This window comes from Oreochromis aureus, linkage group 4 (genome assembly GCF_013358895.1).
Source record: "Oreochromis aureus strain Israel breed Guangdong linkage group 4, ZZ_aureus, whole genome shotgun sequence".
In the NCBI taxonomy this organism is placed as follows: domain Eukaryota; kingdom Metazoa; phylum Chordata; class Actinopteri; order Cichliformes; family Cichlidae; genus Oreochromis; species Oreochromis aureus.
The window spans coordinates 524,908-536,094 of NC_052945.1; the positions used below are offsets into that span (position 1 = coordinate 524,908).

The 11,187-nt window shown below is 49.1% G+C and overlaps 1 protein-coding gene across 1 annotated transcript; it reads right to left on the reverse strand.

Annotated features, from left to right (window-relative positions):
- Positions 1-3,928: 3,928 nt before the first annotated feature.
- Positions 3,929-9,299, reverse strand: psmd3 (proteasome 26S subunit, non-ATPase 3). The gene is made up of 12 exons (XM_031738691.2): positions 8,915-9,299; positions 7,050-7,240; positions 6,771-6,911; positions 6,099-6,235; positions 5,830-6,020; positions 5,648-5,751; positions 5,441-5,555; positions 5,142-5,261; positions 4,955-5,058; positions 4,731-4,886; positions 4,322-4,372; positions 3,929-4,153 (listed from the first exon to the last, which is right to left on the reverse strand). Exons 1-12 carry the CDS (start codon positions 9,093-9,095, stop codon positions 4,076-4,078), a joined length of 1,569 nt encoding a protein of 522 aa, XP_031594551.2. The 5' UTR covers positions 9,096-9,299; the 3' UTR covers positions 3,929-4,075.
- Positions 9,300-11,187: the final 1,888 nt, after the last annotated feature.

Here is an 11,187-nt window from a genome sequence, read left to right on the forward strand (position 1 = left end):
TGTTTGCTTTCACTCAGCAGGCTGTGGCTCTCACACATCTGAACGTCTCATGGACGCACAGCTGTGCTTTCTTCAAACTTTCCTTCCTGCATTAAAATAAACTCCACACATTTTTACCCCTGGAGCACACCCAGCAGGAGTCACTCGTTTTCAGTGGACATGGTTGATGTGGACGTTGTGGAGGACGGTAAATACCTCAGAGTACACACCGATAATAAACCAGACGTGGTTAAAAACACCACTGCCCTCTACAGGAAGGACCGGAGTCTCTGAGGTCCTTCAACATCTGTGGGACAATGCTCAGAATTGTCTATGAGTCTGTTGTGGTCAGTGCTATCCTCTGTGCTGTTGCATGCTCGGACAGCAGGTTGAGGGTCACAGACGACAACAGACTCAATAAACTGATCAGAAGGCGAGTAATGCTGTGGGGATGGAGCTGGACTCTCTTAGGGTGGTGTTGGAGAGGCAGGTGTTGTCCAAGATAAGGACAAAGCTGGATAATACCACCACATGCACCCACTCCATGATGCGTCAGTGAGAGACTGACATTACCCATAATGCACCACTGAACGACACAGGAAATCATTCCTGTCTGTGGATCTCTGCACTCCTCCATCTAACACACAGCAGACAAGAGCAGCAGTTACAGCCTCTACATCCTCTACAGTAAAGTAACAAAGTTTAGGATTTTAATCATATATATTTATAATTATAGCTGCTTTGTATTTTGTATTATTTCATTTAGTTCAGTCTGTTACTGCTCTTATTATCACGTATCATCTCCTCTGGGATTACTAAAGCTGGCCCAGCTGACTGCTCACACGAGCCACACTGACACAGAGTGATACTGAGCCCATGACACTAATGCTGCCCAGTCATGCCCCCCTGAGGCCCACATGGGCACTGTGGGCAGACCCCATGATCCACAGAGGGCCTCTGTACCAGACGTGTTTCGTGCTGGTGCTGTTCAGTATGTAGCTAGCTGCTCTCAGAGACGAACTCAGAGCTGTCAAACTGTTGGTCTGAAAGTGTTTGTTTCACTTGAGTTCTTTGCAGCGTGTCAGTAAGAACCAGTTTAACTTCATATTTCTGGCAGTGGAATGTTTTCATCTTCTCCACAGTAATCACATTTCCCCGTCTGGTGTTTCCTTATGTTAAGTAACGTGCCGCCAAAATATGGCTGTGTGGGACCACTGTGGGTGTGTCCACACAGGCCCACAGGAGTTTAGCCTTAGCCAAAAAACTGTGATGGGCACCAGATGGGTAAAGCTAGTGTGAGCAGGGCCCAGTGGGGGTTTCTGGGGCCACGCACACTGTGGGTTCATCACCTCTTTTGGGTCCCCAGAGGGACTAGCTTACATGGCAGGAAGTGACTAAGGATCACTGAAGCCCCGAGGCTTGTGTTGAGTAAAGGGGGCGTGTCCAAATGAAGCCTGTGCCGAGGCCCGAATCGTTCTTCAGGATATCACGTGACCACAGATAGGCCCCGTTTCTCTGAAATGACGGATCATCATGGAGACCATACGCACAGTATGCAGCAAAAAAGTGACAACTATCAGCAGCGAGGAGCATTGTGACATGCTCTCGAGTTCGTTTGATCTGCCCTTTGATGAAGCAGTTGGCCGGAGGGATTCGACCCATCACTCCATCACCAGACGTGGCCGTCCTGGACAGTAGAGCTGCCCGCACAGCCCTCAAACAGCAGGGTTCAGTAACAGCGCCCCACCCAGTTTAACAGGAAGCTACATGAACTCTTATTGCCAAAGAAGGAAGTCTGGTCATGTGAAGTGACTTTGTGATCAGTTTGTAAAGTGAAAATTAAAAACGTTGAGCAGAGATTAGAAGTTTGTAACCAAAGCCTCGATGTTCACCAGCAGAGAGGAAAAAGCTTGTTTTCTGCACTCGCAGCAGGACTGCAAACTCCTGATGCACTCAGTCATCAGACGCTGGGCTCACCTGCAGTTTGTTTCTGCCTTCATTTAACAGAGAGAATGAAAACAGCAGTTCACCTGTTTTAAAGTGGAGCCCTGACAGTCATGTGACCTCTGCTGAAGTCCTGCAGATGTCTGTGCAGGCTCTCAGTCATCCCGTCACGGTAATCTAAGAAACTCTTCAACATAAAGGGCAGGACTCGTTCCAGTTTCTTGAATCCTGTTGTTGTCTGGATGAGACAGTCCAGATGCTTTTCTTTAAATGCTTCTTAGATAAAGTCCCGCACACTTTGTTTTACACTGAATGTAATTCTGAGTGTATTTTTGTGTTCTGGGCCACATGATATCTTTTAACTTCTTATGTTTATTCTTGTTTTGTCTCAAATTGTTTTTCTGTTTATATAAATACATCACGTTTGTTTGATTCATGGCCCGACATGTGCAAAGATGACAGGAAACAGTGAACTCACAGGTGATACCATATCCATCGTTCACTCGTCTGCCTCGATGTCTACATGAACTCCAGTGACCTCCCACTGTTATTCCACAGGGTGGAATATGATGTCAGCCCACTGTGTGCAGCTGTGCGTCTCCTGGAAGGATTTCCACAGGTTCAGGAGTGTTTATGGGAAGTGTTGATCGTTCTTCCAGAAGCACATTTGTGAGGTCACAGTGATGTTGGAGGAGAAGGCCTGGCTCACAGTCTCCGCTCTGATTGGTCCCAAAGGTGTTGGATCAGGCTGAGGTCAGGACTCTGTGCAGCCCAGTCCGGTTCTCCCACACCAAACCGGCTCGTCCATGTCTTTATGGACTTTTCTTCGTGCACTGGTGTGCAGTCATGTGGGAACAGGAAGGAGCCATCCCCACACTGTTCCCACATACTGGGAACATGAAGGTGTCCACAGTGTCTCGGTCTGCTGAAGCACGAAGACTGCTGAAGAACACCCCACACCATAACCCCCCCTCCACCAAACTTTACACAGTGCAGTCAGACAAGTACCGTTGTCCTGGCAACCGCCAAACCCAGACTCGTCCATCAGATGGCCAGATGGAGAAGCATGATTGGTCAGTCCGGGGAACACGCCGCCATTGTTCTAGAGTCCAGTGGTGGTGTGTTCGACACCACTGCATCAACACCTGGTAAGGTAAGGTAACGTTATTTATACCCATAGGTAAATTTGCTTTACAGAAAAATGGTAGCATTTGGTATCCCTTCAAAAACACACATAGCTAATAAATATAAACCTCACTGTAACACATTTATAGTACTTTAACGTTTCGAGTCAGAAAAACAGATCTGGGGTAGAAGAGAAAGCACAAACGTTTCCAACTCTCAGACAGCGTCAGCATGTTAACAATGAATTCACATGTGTGCGTGTACATCTGCGTCAGCAGAAGTAGGATAGTGAAAACAGGACACTGTATGCCCATCCTTTCCATCTGAGGTCATGTGACTGCCTGCACACTTTCACCTTGACTTCATGTTTCTAATCTGTGGTGTTGTTCTGCGTCAGTGCGCAGACCCTTCTGTTCAGCTCCACATCTTTCAACGTTCACGTGCACATCTTTCCTTTTTCAGAGTCACTTTTATTCCCATGATTACTGCGCTGACTCTCTCTTACATGCAGCTGCTCATCAGGAGGGCCTCAGGTGTTCAGGAAGGCAGCTCTGCACAGATGCGGAGACCAGCTAACTTCAACCGTTCATTTATTCTAATTCTTTATGCCTCATAGCTTCATAATGCACCCCTCCCTCGTCACGGCCCCTGGCTTTAACAACCCTTCCGGTAGGAGTGCACGGACACCAACAGACTGTTAGCACATGGCTAACATTAGCATTACTGTAGACAGCTCATCACCTTCATGAGGTACTCCTGTGCTCTGAGAGCTGTTTACCAGCTGCTGCTGCTGTTCATCTGCTATCAGCCTTCACTGTCAAACTGGAAACCTCCTCGCTGACATCATCACGCAGAGAACAAACACACAAACAAACAAGCGTGTAAACAAAAAAATGTTTATTTATCAGAGAGAAACAAACAGCAACAACGCTGCCAGGTGAGAAAACAAGAGCAGAGGGGGATTCTGGGTAACAACTGACGAGGTAACATCAGCACACACACACACACAGGAAGTGAACAGAGAGGCTCATGGGAAGCTGTCATCGTCATCTTCAGCCATTTCTTTTGCAAACTCCAGATCCTGCTGCTCGCGTTCCCGACGCTCCTGAACACACACACACACAAAACTGATTGAATGCAGATGACAGGAAGTGTATCTTTATTATTTTATTATGATTTGTCTCTGTGTAAACTACAGTCTTACGTTGCCACCATGTGGTCACTTAAAGACATGACATCAAGTACTGTGTGTGTGTAGGTGTGTGTGTGTTACCTCTGCAGACTCCAGGTCCTTGTTGTACGCTTTGGGAGGAAACCTCATGGCCTGCAGGAGGACAGAGGGAGACAGACGGGGGATTAGCGTCGGGGCAATCGCTCCTCCCTGATCCAGTTTACTCGCTGACTCTCTTAAATCTGACGTCGTGTAACCGAGCAGACCCCCGGGTCCTGCTCCTCGACCTCCTTGTCCTCAATCTGCTTTAATGTGAGGAGGAGGAGGAGCAGGAGGAAGAAGCTGCTTCCACAGATTTGACAAAAAGGCCTCCAGTCAGACCCCTGCCGACAGGAAGTGACAGAGCTCGCAGCGTTATGGTGATGCAGAGCCGTCTGTGGGCGGAGCTTTCGTGATTTCACATTCTTGTGTCGACCTTGAGTCCCGTGTGTGTATGTTCAGGTGCGCTCACCTTGACAGACATGTTGTGGATGTCGAGGCAGAAGGAGATCCTCTGGTGGAACGCCAGCTGAGGCTCTCGGGTCCCGTAGATGTCCATGGTCTCCTTGGACTGGACGAAGCCTTTCTCGTGGTTGATGCTGGCCTCAATCACGCCGTCACGGATCGCCTGTGCCACAAACACTCAGAGGTCACGAGGTCAGCATTAAAAAGGCGGCGCTGAGCGCGTCTCTTTACCTTGGCAACGATGAACTCGGCGTCCTCGGGACTGTCGAGCTGCAGCTTCTGAGCGATGTCGGCGAGGGAGATCCGAGAGTACGAGAGGCTGATCATACGCACACCTGCACACACACACAGATCAGTGTCACACTGAGTGCGGCTGATGAGCAGCGTGCTGTCTGACGGCGGCGTGCCATTGGCTCACCGGTCTTGATGACGTTGTGTCTCAGGCGGATGATGAGCGTGTACGTCCCGTCGGCCTGAAACTTCTCTCCAAACTGCTCCAACACCTGGTTAAACTTGGCCAGGTTACCTGTCCTCACAGCTGCACACACAGATACAGGAAGTGAACAGAGAGGCTCATGGGAAGCTGCGAGTATCTGAAGGTAAATACACCACTGTGTTAGCAAACATTGTTCCTCCAATCAGAACCCATCGTTTCGCCATAACTCTACGGTCTGAGTCACATGATCAGGCGTGTGTGCGTGTGTGTGTGACACTGACCCTGTGTGAGCAGGAAGTAGGGCATCAGGGAGCGTTTGAGTGACGGCTGTCTGAACTGCAGGCGGTCGGGAATCTCTCCCAGCAGCAGCTCCACCACGATCAGCAGCTTGTGGACCTGAACCGGAGCCGAGCGATACTTCAGTGATCAATACCAGATACCAATACCCGACCGTGTGTGTGTGTGTGTGTGTGTGTGTGTGTGTGTACCGTCTGTTTGAAGCCCACGGCGGTGTGCTGTGGAGCCTTCCTCAGAGCGTTGGTCAGAGTCCTGCGAGCCTCCGAGTACTCCAGCTGGATGGCTTTAATACGACCTGCGTGGGTCACATGACAGGCGGGTGAGTGCGGCGTCACGGCGGGGACTCGCCTGAGCGGCGTGGCTGTGAGCTCACCTGTGTAGTAGAGGTATCGCGCCCACTCGTTGTTGTTGGCGAGCTCGGGGAACACGGACTTGGACACGAGCTTCTCGGCCTGGTCGTACAGGTTGAAGTGCAGGTAGTTCCTCAGCAGCAGGTTCAGCAGCACCGCCTGCCCGTCGGCGTCGTGCCGCAGGGTCGCCGTGCGCAGGCGGGTGTGCAGGAAGCTGGGGGGCGGGGACAGTCGTGTGACCGCTTGTCTGAGGGTGTGATGTCATCAGGAGAGGAGAAAGGTGTGTACATACCTGCGGATGATGTCAAGCTGGTTCTGGAACTCGTACACTCGGGCGTGGTAATAGTAACACTTGGCGGCGACCAGGTCGAGAGCACGGCGGTTCTTGGAGACGATCTTCTGCAGCAGGTCGTCCGACACTTTCTGAGCCTGAAACACAAACGTCATCGTCAGCACATGACAGAGCGTCCACACGAGCACGACGTCGCAAACATCCAGCTCGCTGCCTGCAGAGGAAACAGTCACTCTGTTTAACGCCACTTTTTACAGCGTGGCAGTGAGCACAGAGTCCACTGGCTCGAGTCCTTCGACCTTCATCTGGTTTCTCCTCTGTGGACAGGAGCTTCAGCTGTTCACGCTGGCTCACAGGAGGAGTTTGTGCCACTGGGTACCGAGGCTGGTCTCTGCAGCTGCTCGTGGAAAAACCCGGAGACTATTCAACCATGAAGCACGACTGTGTGGATGTACTGAGGAGTCAGGACGCGTCATTAAGAGTGCGGAGGTCGCCTTCCACTCTGTGACCTCACTGACACTAACCTGACTGCCATTATTCAGCTCACTGCAGCTTCTTTAGTAACAGCAACAGAACAACGTTACTGACACACACACACACACACACACAGGTGAGTGAGGGGCGGGTCACACACACACACACACACACACAGGTGAGTGAGGGGCGGGTCACCTCAGTGTATCTCTTGTTGTTGGTCAGGTGAACCACCAGCAGCAGCTGCAGGTATGCCTCCACCTCTGGCAGCAGAGGAGCTGCCGCCGCCTTCCCCGTGCGAGGGCGAAACTGAACATCTCCCTCGGCCATCTCCATCGGCTGAGACACACACACACACACAGATCAGGAATCAATCACCTCGTTATAAATAATCAGGTTACTGTTTGATGATGCTCAGAGGTCAGGGTTCACTTCCTGTTTGTCATTAATTCAAAGCTGCAGCTCATCTCTGCTCACCTCCTCCAGGAAGCCCAGCAGGAAGTCTCGGGTGGCGGCGTTGTTGGTGAAGAAGCCACAGATGGCTTTGTGGAGCACGTTGGTGTTGAGGCGGCGGCTGGTGGACGGCAGCGCCCGCAGAGCGCGGAGCACGAAGCGAGGCTCCTTCCCCGACACGGCCTTCTCGATCTGCTTCACGTGCTCCTTAATATCTGTGGGGAATGGGGGGTTACATTAGCACCAGTCACATGACCCACAGACCTCAGCTCAGCGCGATCCTCATGTTTACGCCTTTTCATGCGACCTTTGACCTCCATCCATGCAGATGTTACAGAGAAGGAGCTTAGCTGCTTACAACTGTGCTCATGACAACACGGCTCTACATCTGTGCCGTACGGTGACAGTTACATCCTCCTGAGAACCGGACGAATCATTTATGTCTCCTGTTATGGACACCTGAGCTGCACAGAGGACGTCCTGGGCTTCCATTGATGTCTCATGTGTTAGCGGGAAACACAAAGTCGAGGCTCACATCAGTCTCAGGCAAACTGATTTTTATTATATTAATCCTTCATAGGGCTGGGTTTCAAAAGTAGTTTGAATAAAGCGACATCGATTCATTAAATCCTGAATGATTTCAACAGAAATGCATTTCAATGCCAGAATCTCAGGTTAAAGCTCACAAAACTATTTCAGCGACCACCAAACAGCTAAAACAGTAAACAAGAGCACAAACATGTAAACACAGAGCGTGGATCGTCCACAGACACGCCGTCGGGATGAAAGCCAACCGCTCACAGATTCTGAGCTGCAGGTTTCATCACTCTGACCAAAACTGACCGAACCAGCAGCAGAAGATCAAACTACGCTTCATGTTTGATAAACATCGTCATTACTTCCCTCTGACTCTGGCTGTTACTTCCTGCACAGCTCTCTCTCTCAGTGCACTCAGAGACCAGTTTACCATCACATCTCTGTTTTCTGCATTATTCTCTGTTTATCACGCACCAGTCTCCTGCTGTGCTCAGTGCTGTTGGCCTCTGACAGCAAAGCCTCATCTCTGCTATTCACACTGAACAAATGTAAACTTCAGGTCATGTTCACATGTTGATTCGTGGTTTTATTTTAAGCTTATCTGCTTTAAAAAGCCAGGCCAGGAAAATCTGCTTCATGAGTTTCTGTTTTATCCTCAGTGACTTTGACACAAAGGTCTCTGCTGTGATGCTCACACCTCTGATCAAGTCTCACAGTGTCAGCTTTGTGTTATACAAAGACAGAAAATATGGAGATGAACTGATAAATTATCAGAATTATGATATTTCTGACTGAATGAGTCAAAACTGAATCGATTATAGACATCAGTGAGGATACCCAGCCCTGATCCTTCATGTCTCTTTTAAAGATCTGACAGATCCGACCATCAGGCCTGCTTTGATGCAGGAACCATAATGCTGACTCGTTCATTTTCTATAGAGGCTCAGAATCTGCGGCCTGTTCACCACCAGCAAACACACCGAAACACCGGCCGTCCTGTCTCAGCAGCACACCGGTCTTTGTTTATCTGCTCTACCGACTGAGGGGGAGAGAGCCATGGAGGGAACCATGGAGAGAGCCTGAGCCCGGTGTGAGAGTCTGGATCCAGCCGGGGGGGAGCCTGGGGGGTCCCGGTTTGAGGGGGAACGGGGCCCGGTCTGGACCCGGGAACGGGAGAGGCTGGTGTCGGTTTTAAGTTAACTGACGCGCAGGCTCTCTGGGGCTGTTAGCCCCTCATGCTAACAGGCTAACCGCCGAGCTGCCGTGACTCTCGGTACCGGGCCAGCACAGACCCGGGACCGTTCCCGGGTCTGTGCTGGGGGATATCGGTGTTGGTGTTTGAAGAGTTTTACCGTCCAGGGTCAGGCTGTCCTGCTCCTTCGGCTGTTTGGGCGCGTTGGCCGCCTCCTCTTCGGGCATCTCCACGTCCTGCGGCTCCGGGCCCGCCTCCTTCGGCTCCTTTGGCTTCTCTGCCTTCGAGTCCCGATCCCGGCCTCCCGCCTTGTCGCGTCGTTTGGCCGCGGTCTCCTTCATGCTGTGTCTGGGTGGATGAAACCGAACCGAGCTGACCCACAATGACTGGACACTATTCTGCGGCGCAGAGGATTCTGGGATATGGCAGGCAGAAGCAGAGGATAGCGGAAACAGCAGCGCAGGCTCGATAATCGATCACAGATGTGTGTGTGATGTGTTTCTGACAGATGAAAGTCTGACCCTGCAGGGATCCAAGGGCTGTGTCCAGGGTATGCACCATTGGCTGTGTCCCAATTCAGGGTCTGCACGCTTGAAGTACGCATTTTAAGTGCGATTACGTCACCGCCACGCGACGACGGCTGTCCCAATTCGAAGTGTACTTCAAATGCGTACTCCAAATGCACCGTCTATTTCCCCAAATATCAAGCGTGGTCCGGTGCACGCTTCGTGGTCCCATATATCCCACAATTCATAGCGCGGCGGTGGGTGTGGATAATTTTGCCGCAAAATACGGCAGAAGGGAGCGGCCGAAGAGTGAACTGTCAGAAGGAAGTACTGAATATGATGTCACTTATTTATGTGTGAATGTTTAAGAACATTAAAACATTACTGTTGGCCACATGTCGGCAAAGTTATGTGACATTAGTGATGTTTGTACTTTCAGCGGTAACTTGGTTTTAAAGCCTCTACTTCTAAATATATATATAGTCGACCTTATCTTACAGAGAATGTGATGATTTTATGGATAATTAAAGTCAGTCATATATCCACAAACACAACAAGCTGAAAGTCAGTGATGCTGCTCGGTTTGCAGTCCTGAATATGACGGCACAAGCAGGATTCACTGCACTGTTAATGTTAGCTATGTTATATTGCTGCCTCTGTTCGGTGGTGTCGAGCCAAACGGACTTTAACGTGTGTTTGAACGAGCTGACGGTTCCCTCGTTAAGCTGAAAGAAAGATGCTTTAATCACAGGAGTCACACATGTGTCCACTGGACCATCTGGAACTCTTCTTGTTTAGCACTCGTAATAACACAAACACTAAATCCTCCTTCTCTTGTGCTGTTTTGTAGCAGTGTGTACACCTGAGACTGTCACCTGTCTGTCTGTCCTGCACTCTCTCTCTGTTTCTTTCTCTCTGATTGTGGAATAAAAGTATGAACATGTATTTATAAGTTACACTTGTGTTTGAATCCTGCAGCTTATCACACATTTGATTTCCATGTGTGACAACTGCAAGTGTCCAGAGTGAGGACAGACTGAGGGACCCACTGCTGCACATCATCTGTGAGGCTTTGCACCCTGATGATCCACCAGGACAAACTCAGCAGTGTGTGAGGAAGAGGAGGAGGAAGAGCCAGCAGCAGCTGACAGATGGAGAGAATAGACAGACTGTTCCCTGTTTGTGAAGGACTGCTAGGAAAGTTTAACATAACTAATTGTCTGTCCTGAATCAGTCTTATTAGGTAATGTTCAAATAATGTTATCATCCCAGTGTTTTCAGTGTGGGAGAAAGTACTCAGGGCCTTCAGGTTACACACTATGAAAGGCAGCAACAAGTTTAATATTCAGAAACCTAAAGTATGTATCAGCAGCAGAATGGAGCTAAAATAAATGTTTGTTTCAGTTCTATGAAGCTTTGAGTATTTTGGATTAGTAGCACTGCTGTGTTTGTTGCATCATATTGCTGTAATTGTTTATATGCTTTATATATTCTGAGCTAAGTTGATCTATAGTGTTACATCATATTCTATAAGGATGTTATGTGTTTGTAGACTTTCTGCCCAGTTTGACCCATTTAGCAGAAGTCAGCCTGTTTAAGGCTCTGATATCTATTCTGTATGACTTAAAGCAGTTATGACATGGTCTGATTTTCTCACCCAATAAAGGAATATTTCATATATCAGTCTCATCTTCATTCTATCAGAAACAGTTTTCACAGCTCGTACATTTGCTTTTTACACATATATGTAAGCATTGAGCCAAATTCAGTAATGGCAACATACTGAAGGAACAATATTTGTCTCTTATATATAATACATGTATATATACACTGTCAAAGATATTTGTCTTTGAGTGAAGATTTAAGGTGATAGGAAATATAATTAACTGCTACTTGCATCTTTGACCCAGAGTTCAAGCTCATATAT

What these genes read in the sequence shown, in the direction of transcription:
- psmd3 (XM_031738691.2), bottom strand. Translation starts at nt 9,095, where the DNA reads ATGAAGGAGACCGCGGCCAAACGACGCGACAAGGCGGGAGGCCGGGAT. An exon ending in CCGTGGGCTTCAAACAGACG is followed by an intron (nt 5,556 to 5,647) that starts GTACACACACAC and finishes GCTCCGGTTCAG; the next exon opens with GTCCACAAGCTGCTGATCGT. An exon ending in CTACTTCCTGCTCACACAGG is followed by an intron (nt 5,262 to 5,440) that starts GTCAGTGTCACA and finishes CTGTGTGTGCAG; the next exon opens with CTGTGAGGACAGGTAACCTG.